General features: G+C 54.0%; 1 protein-coding gene across 1 annotated transcript in view; it reads right to left on the reverse strand.

The window, feature by feature from the left end:
- Nucleotides 1-683: 683 nt before the first annotated feature.
- Nucleotides 684-20,324, reverse strand: part of VAX2 (ventral anterior homeobox 2) — a 59,466-nt gene continuing 39,825 nt past the window's right edge. Inside the window, exon 3 of the mRNA XM_075931077.1 lies at nucleotides 684-11,384. Coding sequence (XP_075787192.1) covers nucleotides 10,908-11,384 — 477 coding nt within the window. The 3' untranslated portion in view covers nucleotides 684-10,907. The remainder of the gene's footprint in view (nucleotides 11,385-20,324) is intronic.

Raw genomic sequence — 20,324 nt, forward strand, 5'->3', positions numbered from 1 at the left:
CGGGCTGCCCTGGGGGCAAGGGCCATGTGAGACTAGACAACGCACCGGAGACTAGCGGGTACAGAACATCCAATCGACCATCACGCCCAGCATCCTTTCTTCCAACAGTGGTCAATGCCAGCTACCCCAGAGGGAGTGAACAGAACCGGGCTACTACTGAGAGACCCAGCCCCTGTCGGCCAAGCCAGGTAGCAACTTTAGTTTCTGTGTGAAAGTGTTGTGAGAGCGCCCATCTGTGTGTGTGTGTGTGTGACTGTGTGACTGTGAAGGATAGTGTACTATTCATTTGATTTCCCTGGGCAGGACAGGGGGGAGGTGTTTCTCTGTCAGACATGGCCTTAAAGACTCCCTTTTACCCCCCCACCCTCCTTGGCTATTGTCGGCCCACACAAACACAGGCTGCACACATTGCTTTGTTATTGTAGGGTTGTGTGTGAGCCCTGGTGGTGGGCTGACATTTTATTTGTAAGCGGCTTGTATTTTGCTGACTTGGTTTATCAATGCGGAGTAGGGGGGACATTGGGAACATTTCCCCAAACTTTTCCCCTTAAAACCAGTCCCAGTGGGAGCTACTGATGGCACCCGAGTGCTCACCCTGTGTCACTATGGTGCTGGGCGCGCTCGCTACGCAGACTCGCAAAGCGATGGAAGAAAAGGCAGGTGGCATCATGACATCACTTTTATTAACCATCAGAAACCACGTCATTCATCAACGTTTGACATACAGTACTCGGGTTGGTTTTTTTCAAGTTGTACAAGTGAAGATACATCTCCAGGCGGTCAAGACTTAGACCTGTGTGTGTGAGAGAGAGACTGGGCGGACGGGTGGGCGTCGCTGATTTCAGATTTGATGGCGAAGCGATGGCTGGCTCAAGCGGATGTCTGATCGTTTCGGGGCGGGGGAGGGGGACTTTAGTGATTTTGGAAGGATCTCTCTGTGCCATAATAAATAAGCAGCAGCGTGAACTAGGACTCAGGATCGGGGCCAGGTAAAAATGGGAATTCTGCTCTTCTCTCCCCCTCCCTCCCCGGAGGTTTGTGAAAAATATTTGCATTTTCTTCCAGGGCCTCTTAGTGGCTTTCCTCCCCTAGGCTATGTCTACACGGCAGGATTTTTGCTCAAGAACATTTGTTCTTGTGCAAACACTTGCGGAGTGTCTACACTGCACAAGTCAATTTACAGTAAAGTGTCGGAAAAGAGGGCTTCTTGCAAAAGCGTTATTCCTTTCCCCACGAGGAATAAGCCTTTTTGCACAAGAGCTCTTCCACAAGAAGGCAGTGTGGACGGGCAACATGGATTCCTTGCACAAGAAACCCCTATGGCTAAAATGGTCATCAGAGCTTTCTTGTGCAAGAGAGCATCCACACGGCCATGGACGCTCTTGTGCAAAAGCACATGGCCGTGTGGACACGCTCGTGCGCAAGAACTTTTGCACAAGAACTCTTGTGCAAAACAGTTCTTGTGCAAAACAGCCTGCAGTGTAGACATAGCTCAAGTGTATGACTGTCTACATCATTGTCTCCAAAAGATGGAGAGTTTGGTAGAGTTGCGAAGGGGTGGGGGGCAGGAGGCGTTTGCATCAAAACTGGAGAAATTGTAAACTCTCACAAACCCTAATTCTTTTGGGACATTTTGAACGTTCAAAACTTTGGAGGCGCTTTTGCAAGAAAACCGGCCCCCGATGGGGATGAATGTTGTCCCTTTTCTCCTCTACCTGTACAAAGACAAAAGACAGCTCTCCCAAAGGGCAGTGGCTTTTTCACCTGATCCGCCCAATCGTCCCCAAACTAGGACAAGACACAAGGATCTTTGCAAAGCAACTTCCTCGTCAATATTTCCCAGGCTCCTTTTCAGGGATTGGAACAGGGGACTGCTTGGAGCTGACTATCCTGCCCCGGGATCCTTCCTCGGACAGGGACCAGCACCCGAGAAAAGTGCATGAAACCTGGAGCAGGTAGGTATGGGATTAGCTGCCCATAAAAGAAGTTTCTTCTTTCCAGGTCCACTGGGTGAGAGGGATACAACCCTACCTCATTTCTGCCCAGTTTTGGACCTCCAGGCTATGTCTACACTGCAGCTCTTTTCCGGGGTATCCGGAGGTATCCTGGAAAAGCTATGCTGCATCCAAGTGGAATGCGTCCACTTTTCCAAAACAAATTTCGGAAAAGCGGACGCGCTCTTTCGCCATCCCTGTAAACCTCGTTGTACAAGGAAGAAGGGATGTGTCGAAAGAGCAGGTTTTCCCAAAATTTGGCGCCGTGTAGACGGGCCAAATTTTGGAAAAGCCTCCTCCGAAAGAAAAGCGGTTTGCAATTTGTGTATCTTTTCCCGACTTTTCTTTGTAGTGTAGACATAGCCCCAGACAAATATGAAATTTGTCGTACGATACTTACAGGATCTGTGCACCGCTGTTGCTGCACGTGGCTGAGTCAGCCTTCAAAAGATCAGAAATTCCCCGCCTCAGGAGTGAACCATGAAATGCCCTTGACCATGAAAAGGAAACTGTGTACAAGTATAACCAGGGCAAATTTGAACCGGGGACTGCCAGAGTTTAGGGTAGGAGCCTCAACAGCAGTGTTTCCCAATTTAATTTGGCCACAGAACCCTTTGCAGCTTGAAAGCATTTCAAGGAACCCCTAGGGTTGCCAGGGTAAATCTTGTCAGGCAAAAAAAAAAAAAAAAGACCCACTGAAAAAAGGCTCTGTCTCTTTAAGAGGGGGCAGGGCCGTGCTGAGTTCTGAAGGAACCCTTACTTTCACTTGATACATCATAGAGCGGGCAGAGACCTCAGGAGGTCATCAAGTCCAGCCCCCTGGCCAAGGCAGGACCCATCCGAATTGGAGAACACTGCTCTACAGTTTGAGCTAGAAATCCAGCTGGCTCGCAGCTCAGGCTGTAGAGCTGCCTTGTTCCTATCTCTCTCTGAAAGTGCTGTAAGTGCCACGCTATGGGACAGGGCACCGCTCTATCCGTGTGTGGGTCACACAGGCACGAGGCTCCAATTCTAGGTGTCGGTGTTTCAGACAAGCAGATTGCAAACAGAGCTGGGGGAAGGAATGAAAAAGAAAAAAAAAAGGCCAAAACGTACGTGTGGGGTGTTTTATCCCGTGGCAATGCCTTGTGTCAACCAATAATGGCAGAAAAAAGGCAGACTGGTCCCCAGGGCTTGTAGGAACACTTAGGAGGGGAACGGTGCCAATGCCGTTGCAATTTGTGGTTGCCGTTGCAAGTGAAACCAAAAAGTCCTGGGAAAAGTCAAATTTGGGGAACTGTAAACCAGATGCTCTGCTAAGAATGGAGAGAAGTGATCTAAGCAAAAAACTGGGACCCAAATCCTCGAAGAGCATTTGCTGCACCTTGGAAGCTCTGGGCCAGGGACAGACATTATTCCAGGCTCCGCCAACGATGCCTAGGATGTTGGGATGGTGTCAGGCCTGTCGTGCCTCAGTTTCCCCAGCTGTGACACGGCAATTGAGCTGCTTCCCTCCCTCCCACGGGGGTGCTAATTAGCTAATATTTGCCAAGTGCTCTGAGGGTGACATGCACAATAAATAAATTATTTCATAGATATTTATTTTTTTAAAAATCAGTAAAACCTTTTTATAAAAACATTTATTTTAAATATTTCCTTTCGCCATGGCGGGTGGAGTGGAACGCACGGGCGAGGGGGTAAGAGACAGGGCCCCCCCACAGGACACAGCTTTGGCAGGGCAGCGCAGGGAGTTAAAGCAGAAGGGGTCTGTGCTTTTAGGACCCGATTCCGCACAGCACCAAATCACATGCCTAGCTCTAGGTTTGGAAAGACAAATGCTTGACCCCACTAACGACCCTCCTGGGGTTTATTAGACACGCAGCTGCTAACGAGCATGAGCGGGGGTGAATTTAGGCCAAAGAGTCCTTATATGAAAAGCACCAGAGAACCCAGGGCCTTGCTTGTTACTGGAGCAGGTGGGGGAGACGCGCCGTCGCGGCCAGCCAGTAGCTGATTGGTTAAATAGTTCCTAGGAAACGGTTCTGCGTTGTGACAAAAAGCTGGACCCGAGGGCGGACTGGGGGCGGGGGGGACTGAAACAACCAGCTCCTGGGAAAACTGTTCCGGGGTCGAAAAGCCAGAATTGTCACAGACAAACGGGTTGCGCTCTTGTGGCTGAAAAAAGGTGATGCCTGTAAATGGTTTTGCCAAAGTTATTCTGCCCAACAACCTCCACAGGAAGCCCCCAGACATTTCGATTTACCCCCCTGCAGGTGAGAAAGGACCCTTCTAGTCTACAGCAGCCTTGAACCCGCAGCCTCAGGATAAGTGCTAGAATCTAGCCTAGCTCCGCCTCACCCCCTAAGTCCCGGAAACCCCTGCTTGCACACCCCAGTGCATACTCCCCACTGTCTTCCCAGGGGGCAGAATGTCTGGGACAACGGGCGCAGGGACACAAGGATAGGAATTGGCAACAGTTTGCTGTTAAACCTGCTGCCCCGGGCCCACGGCAGCGGCTGGGTGGTCCCTCAGAAAGGCCCCCGCGGCCCTACCCAAAGGCAGGCGGCTGTAATAAGCCCTAAAATGCCGTGGCCCGAAGGTCGAGGTTGGGTGGGAGTCGGCTCGCTGCCAGCAGAGAGCAGCGTGCCGAGGGGTGTCTCTGGAGGGCACCGACCGCGTGGCAGCAGGGGATGTAGGCAGAGGAGAGGCAGGGATCGGGGAGCAAATGAAGATAACAAGGGGGACCGGAGAGAGGCACCGGCTGGCTGGGAACGGACAAGGGGAGCAAATCAGAGACTTGGGGGGCTCCTCCCTCCCTATGGCTACAGGGCGTCCTCAGTCCTGTTGTGGTGACCTTGCCTGTGCTGTGAGCCCAGCACCACAGCGCCAGTCTCCTGGCCTCTCTCTCCCGCGTGGAAACCTCCCGAGGGGCAGCAGCCCGGCACACGCACTCACAGGTGGGACACCGGGGAAACCCAACCCCAGACATCCGGGGCGGATCCTGCCCACGGTGACACAAGCGGCGTGTCCCTGGAACCGGCGAGGGTTGCCCTGGGTTGGCAGTGGGGACCCCAGAGGGCATTGGGAGGGGGGACAGGCCGGGGAGGTTGGCAGGCGCCTGGCCCAGGATTCCCGGGGCAGAACGCGAGCTGGTGGGTGGCCAGGCTGCGTGGGGCTGAGCTGACGTGCCCTGGGCTGAGGCCGGTGGGCAGGGTCTGCTGGGCAGTGGGAGGTGCCCCGGACTCCAAACTTCACCTCTCGGGGCTGCCCTGAGCACCAGCAGATGTGCCAGACTTGGGCGGCTGGTCCCTACAGGCCAAACTATCCAGGGCTGTGGCTCTCTGGGTGGACCCGTTCCTGCTTCCCAGAGCTGAATGCAGTGGGGAGGGGGAGGCAAAGGATGAGCTGGACAGCGCTCCGAAAGGCCCTGGGGTAGAGGGTGGCTTCTCCCTTCCCCAGCGGCCCAGGTGTGTCGGATCCCTTGGGCGAGGCCGCCAGAGGTGTCAGGGCAGGCGGCTGGTCGCATCCCTCCCTTGTGCGCGGCTGGTGGTGAAACTGACGTGACTGAGTCGGCCCCGCGGGCCCCAGGGGCTGTGGCCGTGACAAAGGGGGAGCGGCTGGTTGATTTACTGGCCACACTCCGGAGAAGGGGCTGGACTGGCAGGCGGGGCCCCGGGCCCCAAGGGGAGCAGTCACACGGCAGGCCCGGCCTGTGGCTCTGGGCAAATTTGGTTGCGGGGGTGGCGGATGCTCCTGCATGCTCGCTCATGCTCCTTCCCAGAAGACTCTCCTCCCCAAAGCCGGGTGCTGGCTGGAGGCAGCCGGGGGACCCTCCCATCCCCAAGCCCATCTGCACCCCTTGGCACAAGAGCCAGCCCAGGCGCTCAGCCGTGTGCCGCTCGGCTCTGAGCCGGAGAGGCGCTGGGACGTGGGGAGAGGGATGAGGCGGGCCGGGGGGCTCCCTAGAGAGAGCCAGGCCAGGCCAGAACAGTGCAAAGCAGTGAGCCGCAATCCAAGCACAACTTGCCACAGGCCAAACCCTGGCCTCACGGAAGCATTGGGCGCGATTGGGGAGCCCAGGAATGGCAAAGCGGCCAGGATCGGGATCTTATTTAATGTGCCCTCAAAGCCACAGACTCCCAGGCCTGCCAGGACCCTGCGACGTTCCCTCTCATCTGTTCCATCCATGTGCGGAATAATTTGTATGTGCAGATGTGCACCACCAGGAGAAACACACACCTGGCTGTGGGCACGCTGCTACTCAGCTGGGCGGCGTTGGAATCTCTCCGGAGCGGCCGCACAAGCTCACAGGCTCACAGGGGACACGGGCCCATGGGGACCATCTAGTCTGACCTACGTCACCCAGGCCGGAGACCTGCCCTCCAGCTTCCAGGGCTGGAGAATCCACGGTGCTCCTGGTGCGTTGTTCCAATGCTTAACATTTCGCGCCTAGACTGGAGCGCCCCTTTGAACCAGTGTGTCCCCCACCCAGCTGCTTGGAGACTGAGTCCTTGAACCCGCTCGTGGTTAAGCAAAGCCGACAGAATTCCTGGAGTTTTCTGATCTTTTCATCAGGGACGTGACTCTTTTCTGACCCCCTCCCATTTGTCCACATCCTCCTTGAACTGGGGCCAGATAGTGAGGGAAAATCAGCTTTCTGCTCCCGCTCCTGTCTGTGCATCCCGGGATCCCACGAGCCCCGAGGACCACGCTGGGAGGTCGTGCTCTGCTGATCAGCCACCACCACTCCCCACAACGCGTTAAGGGACTTCAGCCGCTTGCAGGGTCAGGATCTGTGCCTGCACGGGAGCCGAGAGGGAGGGAGGAAATCCTGAAGCCTTGTGGGCCCAATTCGGAGAGGTACCATCGATGCTCCAGGCAGTGCTAGGCAGGGGCTCAACAGCCCAGCCCAGCTCCCACTGATGTCCATGGGGGTCCGGAGTGCAGGATTGGGCCCATGGCTAATAATGCACTTGTGTGGTCACGGGGGCTCTGCCTGGATTCGGCTGCTCTTTGCCTGTTGGGGCGTCTAGCTCCCGGTTCCCAGGCCCCGGCCAGACACGTAGGCAGGCATCCCGGCCAGCCCTGGCTCCGCTCAGCCGTGCCCCTCAGCAGACGGACTCTGGTGTCTGCACCGAAGTGCTAGTGTCGCTTGTCACCCATTGCACCTGAGAGGCAGGGAAGGGACAGGGCTTAAATTAGAGATGGGGAGGAAACAGGGGGGGTTCGGCGCTGCCCACTGCTGAGCTGGGTCTCACAGAACCCGATCAAGGGGGCTTTGTCGGATCGGAACTACCCATGGCCGGGGAGTCTGGAGAAACACTCCTGAGTCTGTCCCCGATCTCTCGGAAACGGGTCAGAACCAGTGTCCCAATAACAATCAGGGGATGTTTGAAACCCTTCCATAAAGGCCCCTCCTCTGTCTTACTTTACAGGAGGCTAAACCAAAATGTGGGTCCAAATGAAGGCTGTTGAAATGCGGTTCATTGACTAGTCGACAGGCACTTCCGCATTCCTCCTCTGAAACGTACAAGAGCTCCCACTGGGGCTCTTGTACATGTCAATGGAGGAATGCAGAACTCCGGGTGCAGCCCGGTGCCAGCTGGAAGTCCCGCGAACTCTGGGCTGCACGTGGGTGCCTGCTTTGAAATGTACAAGAGTCCCCAGCATCTGCACAATTCAAAGGGGCAGCCGTGGGGAGCCCGGGGTCAGCGGGGGTCTCACCAGCTGACCCCGGGCTCCTAGGAGCATGCAGGGTAGCATGGAGCCTGGGGTTAGCAGAGGACTGACCCCAGGCTCCATGGCTTTGAAATACACAAGAGTCCCTGCTGGGGATTCTTGTACATTTCAAAGGAGGAATGCGGAAGTGCTTATCGACTAGTCGACTCGTCAAAAATCTATCCGATAAGCAAATGCTTATCAGAAAGTTGACTGGTCTTTAACACCCTTAGTCCAAATCCAGGAGGGTTCCAAATCGGAAGCAGGATCGCCCATTTTTTCTTTTCCCCCCCACCTCAGACATCCGGTGACAGAGATACCCCCAATGGCTCTTCTCCCAGAAACTCTTCTCCAGCAGCAGCCGCAGCACCCTGAGGCTATGTCTACACTGTGGCGCTATTTCAGGAGACCAGCGGTAACCCGAAATCGCTACCCCATGTCTTTTGAGCACGGCTGTTATTTCTAAATAGAACAGGCTCGCTATTCTGATGTCCCTGGAAACCTCTTTCCACGAGGAGCAAGGGTATGTCTACACGCACAGCTATTTTGGGATACCAGAGCAGATACACAAGCCACCCGTTATCAAAATATGTGTCTAGATAACAGGCACGTTATTTCGCCATCCCAGTAAACCTCGTTGCATGAGGGTTAAAGGATGGCTCGAAATCGCGCATTATTTCGACATTTGGCTCTGTGTAGACACACCAAATCTCAAAATAAACTATTTTGAAGTAGATTCGAAATAAGATGCCCAATTTGCATGGCGCACAGTGCATATCTTATTTTGAGTTTAGAGCGCTGTGTAGATGCACCCCAAGGGATGTTTCGGAAGAGCGATTTATTTAGAAATAAATGCCGTGTAGACAGCACCAAGTTTTGAAAGAAGCCATTTCGAAATTAACTCAAAATAAGCGACGCAATTTGCATCACTTATTTCAAGCTCCAGGGGCAGTGTAGAGGCACCCCTAGAAAGCTGAAATGAGCAAGGGGAGGCAGGAAAAGGGATCCACTTTCCTGTGTCAGTTTGGTTGTTTTGTGCATTCGATAATAGTTTTGTACAGTCATTTTCAGGCTGTTCCCCTGTCTAGTCACTTGGTCAGTTTCACATTTGTTTGCATCCCTCTTTCAGCAGGTTCTCAGCCAATCAGAGAACAGCCAGCAGCACACGGGGACAGAGGGGTGCCCCGAGCCACTTTTAACAAGAAATGCTCAAAAATGGTCAATCAAAAGTGGTTTTTTCCCCGGCAGAAACTGGCTTTCCGTCCCAGCAGGAATTTGTATGGGAATTATGCCCCTTTGTTGGAAAAAATCAAACCCTCAACCCACAAAGGTTGGTTTTCTGCAGCCAAGCGTTTCTCGCCAAAACCTGGAAGATGGGCATGTCCGTCAAAACCATCCGTGGGTCAAGGAGGGGAAATGCCCAAGTTGCTTTGAACATGTGTTGTGTGAAAGGGTGTGTCTACACGGCACCCTTAGCTTGAAATAAGACACGCAATTTCTTATTGCGATGCTCTCTCGAAATAGGCTATTTCGAAATTAGGCCTGTCTACCCAGCGCCACATTTGGAAATAGAGCGCTGTTTCGAGACATCCCTTATTCCTCGTGGAATAACGCGTCCGCTCTATTTCAAAATAGCGTTCAAAAGACGTGGGATACCTCTGGTATCCCGAAATAGCACTGCAGAGTAGACGTACCCAAACCGACAAGCTGTCCCCGGAAGGCATCCCTTTAAGGCAAGGAGCTGCCTCCACCTTTTGACGCCTTCTGAGCCGTCTTAAAGTTCAGAAAAGATCTAGCTAAAGGGGTAGGCCCAGCTCGCCAAAGGTATTTAGGTGCCTAATTCCCACTGGCACCAAAATCCCTTTGAGGGTCTAGGCCCTAGTGTCTAATCCACAAGCTGCCAGCGTAGGTTGACATGGACAGTTTGGGTCTCAAGGTCTTTTCCCCGGGCCCTAGCAGAAAAGCCAGAAACCCGGGAACCACTTTAGTTACCGCCCCTGCAGAGCCGTGGTTTCTAGCTCCCATATGGGCCAGGCTGGCAGCTGGCTTGGGAGTGGCGTCTATTCGTTCGCTGCTGCCCCGGAGCGTGGCCTGTGGGTGCAGACACGGGGATGCTGGTGGGCTACCCACACCCCATGCTGCCAGGGCTTCCTACCCCCCGCTGGGGCGTTCTTCACCCTGCCCAAAGCTGGCAGGCCGCAGTTTCAGACGCCTTTGGGGTGGAACGCGGGATGCAGTGTCAGCGCGGCGGCATTGGGAACTGGCCTTTGCTGCGCAGCTACGTGATGTAGGGGGCACTGAAAGGATGGTTGGCACCAGTGCCAGCCCGCATGGACAGACCTCCTGGCCCCTCCTGCCTGCTTCCCCCTTCAGGCTCCCCCCCGCCCCTGGCCTGATGGGATTAATTCAGGAGACGGAAGGGCTGGCCCCCTATGCAACAGGGATAGATTAAGGCAAGACCGAAGAGCCTAGACGCTGAGCCGCCCTCCTTTTGTGATGCCCCCTCCCCCAACCACAATTCTTTACAGGTGGGGAAACTGAGGCACGGAATGGGGGACTTGCCCAGTGGCAGAGTCAGGAATAGCACCCAGGAGCCCGGGGCTCCCACCTCTCTGCTCTAACCACGAGGTTGCACTGCCTCCCTCATCAACACGCAGGCCCTTGACTGTAACATGGCAACCCTCCCCCCACCAATCACACCCTGTCCCGCTTGGCCTCGCTCCGGGCCTGGCTCCACAGTCAGCGCGTTGGGTGACTTTTGGAGCCTGAAATCCAATGGGCCTGACAGTGACAGCGCCATGGCGGACTCACACGGCGGCGCCTGGCTCTGGTGTGAGGAACATTGGCAATCAACGGCAAAATAAAACACACGGCGCCAGCAAACCTTTCCCCTGCCCCCCCGGCGAGCGACAGACCCTCTGTGTATCAACCCTACCCGGCTGGCACCTCCAGCAGGTGCATTTGACCCCCTAGCAACCCGGCACCGGAGGGGGACACAGCAGAAGTGGCTTCCCCGTGAGTCCCCGCCAAGCCGGGCATGCCAAGCCGGGCAAGGCCTGCAGCTGTGTATGCATCCCCGTGACAGTCACACGCACGCACACGTCACCTGGACACGCGACCGACAGTCTCTTGACCTTCCACCGGCGAAGGAGCCGCCCCAGGCGGGAGTCACGGGGTGGGTGGGGGCGAGGAGGAGATTTTGACACTGGCTTTGCGTTAAGGACTCGGCTTCTTGCTGGGCAGAGAACTGTCTTTCCTTTCCAGCCGCATGTAAGGCTCAAAGGCCGAGCTCCCCAGTCCGTAGCCGCCCGGCAGCTCGTGCAGGCTTCCCAAGAGGGGGCCGCTGAAACAGACTGGGGTGGCAGGCAGCCGGGGGGAGGAGGAGGAAGCGAGAGAGGGGACCTGCAGGCTGAAGGCTCTTGTGGCGGGAGGGCTGTTCCCGCTGCTCAGCCCGGGCGAGGTGGGGTCGGAGGGAATCAGGCTGGATCCGCTCCCGGCGGGGCTCCCGATGGCGCTGGAATTCGGAGAGAGCAGGTTGGACGGGGCCGGCACGGACAAGAGTCTCCCTTGTTCCAGGAGCCGGAGGATGTTGCAGGTGGCGAAGGATTCGGAGGTGGAGGACGAGCGTTTCTCAGAGTCCCTGCTCTGGTCCTTTTTCTGCTTGGTGCGCCGGTTTTGGAACCAGACTTTCACCTGGTGGGGGGGGGGGGGGGAGACGGATGGAGTGTAGCCAAAGTGGGAAAGAGGGGAAAACAGGGTGATGGGGGCAGGGGAGGTGGGGGAGTGGGGAGCGAGCATGCACCGGGAAGTCGGGAAAGAAGAAAGAGCAGCCCATGCAGGAAAGGCAGGAGGAAGCGGGGCGGGGGGAGGAGAAAAGGAGGGACGGGAAAAGAGAGAGAGAAAGCCACAATGTGTTAAACATCCCAGAGCGAATGGATCCCGCAGCCCATGAGCCAGGGAGACAGCGACCTACAGCCCCCATGGGGTGGCCGACTGGGCAGCAAGAGTCCCTCCCGGGCACACACTGGGCCCCTGAAGAGCAGAGGATGCCCTTGCTGCATGGAGCCATGGCGCAGGGTGGGATGTAGGGGGGGAGGGCTAAGCGGATACGGCAGAGGGGGTCTCCCCAGCTGTGTTTGGGCTGCACCGGTCCCTCGAGACCAGGAGCGCTGGAGGGGAGGGATACCAGTAGCTGCTGGGCACATTTACCCAGCATGCAAAGCAACGGCCTGTGAGGGAGGGAGACGGGGCCAAACCACACCCCGGAGCAGCCCCCAGCCTCTGTCCCCAAGCACACACCCCGTCCAGGGGCAGGGCCGATGCTCCATCGGGGACTGTCCAAAGCAAGAGCCTTGTTTCCCTCTAGGACGCGCTCGAGCGCGACCACCAGACAGGGGCTTGCGGAATCAATCCGGGCGTGGCACCCCCGGCCTGTCGTCCACAGCTCAGACTAGGTCCCACAGGCCTCTGCTGACCCTGACATGTACCGACCAGCTCCCCAGGGTCTGGACACGCCTGGGCTCTGGGCACGTCCGGCCCTAAGGACTGCACCCACACTCCATGGGCTTCAGATGCACCAAATCGCAGACTCTTCCTCCAACCCCTGCAGGAGCCCGGCCCTTGGACATCACTGGCCTCCCTATAGCCACCAGCTCCTCCTGCTGCTCTGCCTCCAACCTCGGTGCCTGGACGGCCAAGGGTCAAGGGCCTGATAGAGGAGCAGCCGGAGAGAGGCAGAGACGCCAGGTAGAGACGGACACAGGCAGAAGAGGGCAGGTCTGCATAGGTAGAGGAGGGGTGTGGATGGGGACGGACGGACGGACAGTCAGACTACAGCTTACAGTCGGGTGTTTCAGTTCTAGCCCATCAGCACGGGCGTGCTCTGTGGTTTCCCCAAGGGCGATTTACGCAGCAGGAGTAACATCTGCGGTGTCACTTGCTAAGACAGGCGTGTCGGGGGTTGCGGATCCTCATGCTCCAGGGCACCAGGCTAGGTGGGGTCAGGAGGGAAACCTCTCTCCCGTGATATAGCTCTGTCTTGTCGCAGAGCGGGTCCTTCTGGCCACGGCCTCGCGCGCGCATTGCCCATCCTGCCACACAAAGGCCCCTCACAGAAAATGCAGGCTGCTGACACTCTGAGAAAGCATAACTTGTAAGCACACAATGCAGCTTTCAGTGAACGGAATCTAACCTTGTAGGCATCATAGAACAGGGAGGTGAGCATGAAAAGATAGAGCACAGCTGCAAGAGATAAATAAGACTCTCTTGACCGGTCCTTGAAGGCAGGGAGGTAGGCATAGGGAGATAAGACACAACTGCCATACACACTGACCATGCCCACACCCGGCACCGTCCACAGGGCCATCAGGCAGGCATCATGAAAAATCCAATAGGGCAGTATTGCACATTACCTCATTACCAGCTTATCAGGCCCAGCCAGGGAACAGACCCTAATAAGGTACCGGACATCAGGTTATGTTATAAAAGACCCTCGACCCCTTTGTTCAGGTAGGTTCCATGTATTGAGGGCACGTGTCTTTTTGCCCGGCTGAAGGATTGATCACCCTGAGGCTGCCTCCCCACCCCTCGAGTCAAAAATAGGGGTGCGCGAGTTCTGAGCATGCTCCGAGTTCTAGCGTGTCTTTACACTGTTATCGTTGCTGGATTTGTAAGTATCGTTTAAATATCGCTTAGTTAAGAGTTGAATCGTGTTAATTTCACTGTGTAATTCTGTAGAGTGTAACTGAGTTCTATTAACCTCACTATGTAAATTGTATAATTTTGGGTTGTGTAATGGTGTTGTATTTAGGCCAAGTATAAGTTTTAGAAATAGAAACCCAGGAGTTGTTAAGTTGTAGAGGTAGATTAATGACTAACTCCACCTGCTGCCCTAAAATAGAAACCCGGGAATTGTTAATTTGTAGAGGTAGTTTAGTGATGAACTCCACCTGCAGCCATAGAGGGGCTGGCTGCAGATGGAGTTTTTATTATCATTATATTGGCTTTGCTTTTGTATTTTTTGCTTGCATGCTGCGCTGCCTTAAGCAAATCAGAGAGAGTGATTTAATATAATTGAATTATAATCACAAAGTTCAGTTTTTCCCTCCTGTAAAAGCACGAGGCAATTACTTGTTAAAACCTCATTTTAAAGTCATTTGGTTTTAATAAAAGAATCGTTTTACTTAATAAAAAATCATTTGTTTCACCATCATCCGGTAGTTTTCACTGGGTAATCGGCTTTAACCCCTGGGGGCTCCTGTCACATCACCGAACCAAGTTGTGACATGTCTGATGTATGCTGGGGCCCAAAACGTGTATCTAAGCCACATGCAGTGGCCACTGGCAAGGCACCTCCTACATATGATACCCACTGGGCTGAAAGGAGCCAGGCCAGTGGACAGGTAACTGCGGGGCCAGGACCTGAGGGGGGCTGCCGTGAGGATTGGTACATTAAAGAACAGGAGCTGCCCTGATAAGAAGGGGAGCCAGATACGTTTAAATTTAAGTTTAAATTGGCTTCACTGCTCCAGGGATCTCATTCATTCTCCGTCCAAGCCCTGCAGAGGCAGCGGAACGTGAGTGTACGCAGACTGAACCGCTCGCTACCATCTGGCACTTTCTCGGAAAGGATCAGCTGTTGGCCAGAGGAATAAAAGGTTTCCTGAAAAGCAAATAATTCCAGGCACTCAGCACTGTTGAGACGAGAGAAACATTTGCCCAGCATCTGCTCACATTTGTCATTAATGCTGCTGAGAAGAAAAAGCCTTTTTCCAAGGCAGGCTTGGCCATTAAAGATATGCTTAAAAGATACAAAGATACCAGTCCCTGGTCCTTACGCGTCTGGTGCAGAGGGGCGGATGCTGCTACACATTCACGGCAGAGCTGTACCCTTTGAATCAGGGTCAGGAGAACGGCACAGTGTTTTTCCAAGGCAGGCAAGGAATCATCGAATCATAGAATACCAGAACTGGAAGGGACCTTGTGAGGAATCAAGTCTAGTCCCCTGCCCTCATGGCAGGACCAAGCACCGCCTAGATCACTGGTTTCCAAACTTTTTGACAAAACACCCCCTTTTCGATTTTTGAGAAACCCTACGCCTCCCCTCCCAAAAAATTATAGCAGCAAAACATGTTGGGGGAAAAAAAGGAACTGACCGGGGCCAAAAACAGTTGCAGCCCCTTTAATTCCTAGAACCAGTGTAAAAAAAGAGGAGGAGAGAAGTTGTTGACAAAAAAAAAAAAGTTACCCTTTTAAGAGCAGAGCAAGCATTGCCCTTTTAAGGCGGCCATTTTGAAGTCTGCCCATTCATTTTCGGAATTTTGTTACTGGATGGACCAGGCTCTTTCTTGGGGGAGGGAGGAAAGGAAATGATGCGGGGGAGCTGGGTCATGTTGCGCCCCCGTCCCGGAATTTCTTCATGCCCCCCCCAAGGGGGTCATGCCCCCCAGTTTGAGAACCTATGGTCTAGATCATCCCTGGTGGATGCCTGTCTAACCGGCTCTTAAACATCTCCAGGGATGGAGATTCCACAACCTCCCTGGGCGATTTATTCCGGTCTTGAACCACCCTGACAGGCAGGAAGTTTTTCCTAATGTCCAACCGAAACCTCCCTTGCTGCAGTTTAAGCCCCTTGCTTCTTGTCCTGTCCTCAGAAGCCAAAAGAACAATTTTTCTCCTTCCTCCTTATATCGCCCTTTTAGACACTTGAAAACGGCTCTCATGTCCCCTCTCCGTCTTCTCTTTTCTAAATTAAACAAACCCAATTCCTTCTGTCTTCCCTCCTAGCTCACGTTCTCTAGCCCTTGGATCGTTCTTGTTGCTCTTCTCTGGACCCTCTCCCATTTCTCCACGTCCTTCCTGAATTGTGGTGCCCAGAACTGGACACAAGACTCCAGCGGAGGCCGAATCAGCGCAGAGCAGAGCGGAAGAACGACGTCTCGTGTCTTGCTCACCCCCCTCCTGTCAATTCCCCCAGTGGCGGGGTGGTTTCTCCATCCTTGTCCATCTAACGCCCAGAGGGGCTGGCTGATCAGTGATCTGCTCCTGGAATGAATTCAAGCCTGGGCTACCTGCCCCGGAGGTCATACTAGAGGATCACAGCGCTCCCTTGTGGCCTTGGCCCTCTATGAACCTGTTCGGGGCTGGCGCTGTGGGGCCCTGAGCCCCCTTGCTGCATCCAGCTGCTGCTGGATACAAAGAATAATGCTCTTCCCATCAGACCAAGGATGGGAGGGGAAACCGAGGCAGGCCGTGACCGGCCCTACGTGACCCAGCCGCTCAGTACCGCACCCCAGGATGGCAGCCTAGAAGAGCCTGCGCTCTGGGTGGAGGCTGAGGGGAGCCGGACAGGGTTGAAATGTCTGCTCCGAACCTTGGACAAAGCTTGACCTGAAACCGATGGACAGGCAATTCAATATCTTCCCCCTGATGCCCCAGGGATGGCCGGGGATTGACAGCAGCCGGCCTTCGAGCTGTGAGCGTCCACCTGTCACTCTGGAGGCCTGTGGGTTTCACTCGGCCCTGCCACCTCGCCGACAGGAGCAGCCTGAAGGACGGGGCCTGAACCTCCGCCCAGGAGGGCAGCCAGTGGTGTGGCCTGGGGACCCTGAAGCCAGCCAGGCAGGAAGGAGCGAGGGGGATGTGTTCAGCTCTCCCAAGTTCCACCAGGAGTGGTATAAACGGGGCCGCTCACATGCCAAGGCCACGGCCGGGGTTAGACGTGGCACGGGGCCGTCTACGCCATGCCCCTTGGCACCGGCTCTACCCCTTTCCCTTCCTCCACCGGTAGCAAAACAGGGACCACGGTGTCTGTGCTGCCGGGGGTCCCCTCTCCACTCCAGATGTGCCCACGGCACTGCCAGGGGCCTGGCCCAACCAGGCTGCTGCACATCTGGGAGCCTGGCCCACGTGCAATGGAAATCAGGTAACTCTGGTGCCCATCCTGCAGGTGTCACTGTGCTACAAGGAGATATGGGAAAGCAGCCAGGGCCGGCCTGAGGATGCTCGGGGCCTATGCAGTGCTATGAGACTGGGGTCCCCGGGCCCCACAGGAGCCCGGCAGGACTGGAATTTTAGAGCTATGACTGTATCATCGTTAGCCACACACTCGTGAAATATTGTTCAGCAAATTTTAAACTCTGGCCCTGCAGGCTGACACGGGAAATGCAGAAACTGGCAGGAGGTATTTAGGGCTGGCAAATGGAGCCTTACCACTTGCATGGCTCTTCCCCAGGCTCACTGCTCTGCAAACAGGAGGCTCTGTCACTGGTCAGTTAAAGAACTCCTCCAAAAGGAAGTGGAGCCACAGGGCCAGGATAGGAAGAGGCAGATGGACATTAGGACCCAGCGGTGCCCCAGATTTTCCCAGAATCCTAGAATCCCAGGGTTGGCAGAAACCTCAGGAGTCATGGAGTCCGGCCCCCTGCCCAAGGCAGGACCAAGCCCAATTCAAGCATCCCAGCCAGGGCTTTGTCCAGCCGGGACTTAAATACCTCTAAGGATGGAGATTCCACCCCCGCCCTAGGGAACCCATCCCAGCGCTTCCCCACCCGCCTAGGGAAATCGTTTTTCCTAATGTCCAACCTAGACCTCCCCCACTGCAACTTGAGCCCATTGCTCCTTGTTCTGCATCTGCCCCACTGAGAACAGCCTCTCTCCAGCCTCTTTGGAACCTCCCTTCAGGGAGTTGCAGGCTGCTCTCAAATCCCCCCCCCCCCCACTCTTCTCTTCTGCAGACTGAACAAGCCCAAATCCCTCAGCCTCTCCTCATAAGTCATATGCTCCAGCCCCCTCATCATTTTGGTTGCCCTCCGCTGGACCCTCTCCAATGCGTCCACATCCTTTCTGTAGTGGGGGGCCCAGAACTGGACACAACACTCCAGATGCGGCCTCACCAGAGCCGAATAAAGGGGAATAATGACATCTCTGGATCTGCTGGTAATGCTCCTCCTAATGCCCCCTAATATGCCATTCGCCTTCTTGGCTACAAGGGCACCTGTTGACTCATATCCAGCTTCTCATCCCCTGCAATCCCCAGGTCCTTTTCTGCAGAACTGCTGCTTAGCCAGTCGGTCCCCAGCCTGTACCAATACTTGGGATTCTTCCGTCCCAAGGGCAGGACTCTGCACTTGTCCTTGTTGAACCTCATCAGGTTTCTTTTGACTCAACCCTCCAATGTGTCCAGGTCACTCTGGACCCTATCCCTGCCCTCTAACATATCTACCTCCCCCTCTAGTGTAGTGTCATCTGCGAACTTGCTGAGGGTGCAATCCATCCCCTCATCCAGGTCATTCATAAAGATGTTGAACAAAACCAACCCCAGAACCAACCCTTGGAGCACCCTGCTTCAAACCAACCACCAACCAGACATCTTGTAATTGATCACTCCGCATTGAGCCCGACAATCTAGCCAGCTTTCTAGCCACCTTACTGTCCCTGGATCCAATCCATACTTCCTTCACGTGCTGGCAAGAATCATAAAATCACAGAATCATAGAAACCTAGAACTGGAAGGGACTTCGCGAGGGCATCAAGTCCAGTCCCCTGCCCCACGGCAGGACCAAGCACCAATCATCACTGACAGGTGTCTGTCTAACCTGCTCTGAAATATCTCCACAGCCCCCACTAGGCAATGTATTCCAGTGTCTAACCACAGAACCCAGTGGGAGATCATATCAAAAACTTTAGGTTAACATAACCCAGCTCATTACAAGCTACGTCCACCAAAGTTCAGCAGCACTGGAAATGAGGGGTGTTTCTCACCCTTTGAAAGGCCAGATTGAGAGACTGGATGCTCTGTTTCCAGGGTATCCACCCATAGAGCTAGATGGCACATGATTTTATTATGTTAGGAGCATCGAAAGTCCTCAGACAAGATCAGACAAGGCAGAATTATTATCCCTAACCCTAACCCTGCTCAGTAATAATTATTATTAGCTGCCCAGGTGCAGAGAGATTCAGAAAGCAGTTCAGAAAAGAAAACATGGCTTTTGATTATTATAGCATGTAAGACCCACTGAAGTTATTGTGACTATCCTGAACTGGGACCTTAAGTAACTCAACCAAGGCCATGCAGGGAGGCTGTAGCAGAGCTGGCATTGGTGCCAAGTCTAATAGCCTATCTATCAGGCCAGCTTTCCTTCTGTTTACCACTCGTTCATCCCAAGACCTAGAACCATAGCGAGGGCCCTAAGAACATCATGGCAGTGTTGTGGGTTAACAATGGAATTTTGTGGAATACGCACAACTGCTGAGTCCCCTCCCCTAAACGGCTGCGAGTTTTCCAACAACATAGAGGTGGAAATAGGCAGTTGCATGTGTGGGTCTTGTTCTCAGCCTGGCTACACAGTGCGCGGCAGCAGCATTGTGTCAGAGCAGCAATTCCAGCAAGGACTCGGCAGCTGGTTGTGTTCCAAGCAGCAGCAACTGTTGGGCTAATTTCAAATTTCTACACCATCCCAGGGCACTGGCCCCACCAGCCCCAATTCACTACACTGCTGTCTCCTCTCCTGGTGTTACCCAGGAGTTATGTGTCTAGGATATTGACAACTGTTGCGCTAATTAACACACCGAGTCTTTATCTTACTTTTTTCTTAAAAGTGTCAGACAATTTCATTACAACACAAACAGAACACACTCTGGTCTAGAACATTAGATATTTAAATCTGTGCTAAGCGGTAGCTGCCCTTGACGATTCTAAAGTATAATAAAATAATATAAAATGAACAGACCACTTTCACGATCACAGGATGTCACAATGTATGTCAGCAATGTCACTGGATAACGTGACATGTCATAGTATGTACTACTGCTGACATGACACGAAATAATGTAGAAATAATAAAAATAACGTTAAAATGAAAAAGACCCCATGAAACACAAATTTTACTTTGAAGCAAAATTATATTTTTTGTTCCAAAACAAACGTTTGGAGCCAGGCATTCTTTTTGGCATTTCGGTTGGGTGGGACATTTTGAAAATATGTATTTTTGTTCCAATCTGGAGTGACAACGCATTTTAGAATGTTGAAATCCCCCCCCAAAGTTGGAAATTCTAATTCTGCTGACAGTCTTTCTGCTGGCTTTGTCTCCAAAACACTCCCCCCTCTCCCCAAGAAAGCGAATCTCTGTTATGCCCCTTGGACGGAGGGAAACCGAGGCACATAAAGCCTGTGCTGGAACAGAGATTTGAACGTAGGCCTCCTTACCTCTAGACAAGCGTAATAACCCCTGGCAGCTGCTCATATTCTCTCTCTGCCTCTGTGGCTCCACTTCAGCCGTTTGACAATTTGCTGCTAACTAGTGAGTGCTGTTGGCCCATGTGAAATACCTCGATGCCATCTGTCAGTCCAGATCCCGGAAGAGAACTAGCATCTTTCACAGCAGATCTGACCCATCTCCGCCCGGTTGTTCCTCCGAGTCAGGGTGGTGGTGTATTGGGGGGCAGGATGGGTAAGGTCATCTGGCCACATCCGCTCTGCAGCAGGTTCATCCCCGGGTTTGGCTTAGTTCTTTCCACTCACTCTCCACGTGTAAACCGAGTAGGAAGCCCCAGTGACACGCCAAGCCAGATCCAACCCTCAGCCCCACTCCAGCCTTGGCAGCATTTCCAGCCGAGACAGGGGAGGGTTCAAAC

This window comes from Pelodiscus sinensis, chromosome 5 (assembly GCF_049634645.1).
Source record: "Pelodiscus sinensis isolate JC-2024 chromosome 5, ASM4963464v1, whole genome shotgun sequence".
NCBI lineage: Eukaryota > Metazoa > Chordata > Testudines > Trionychidae > Pelodiscus > Pelodiscus sinensis.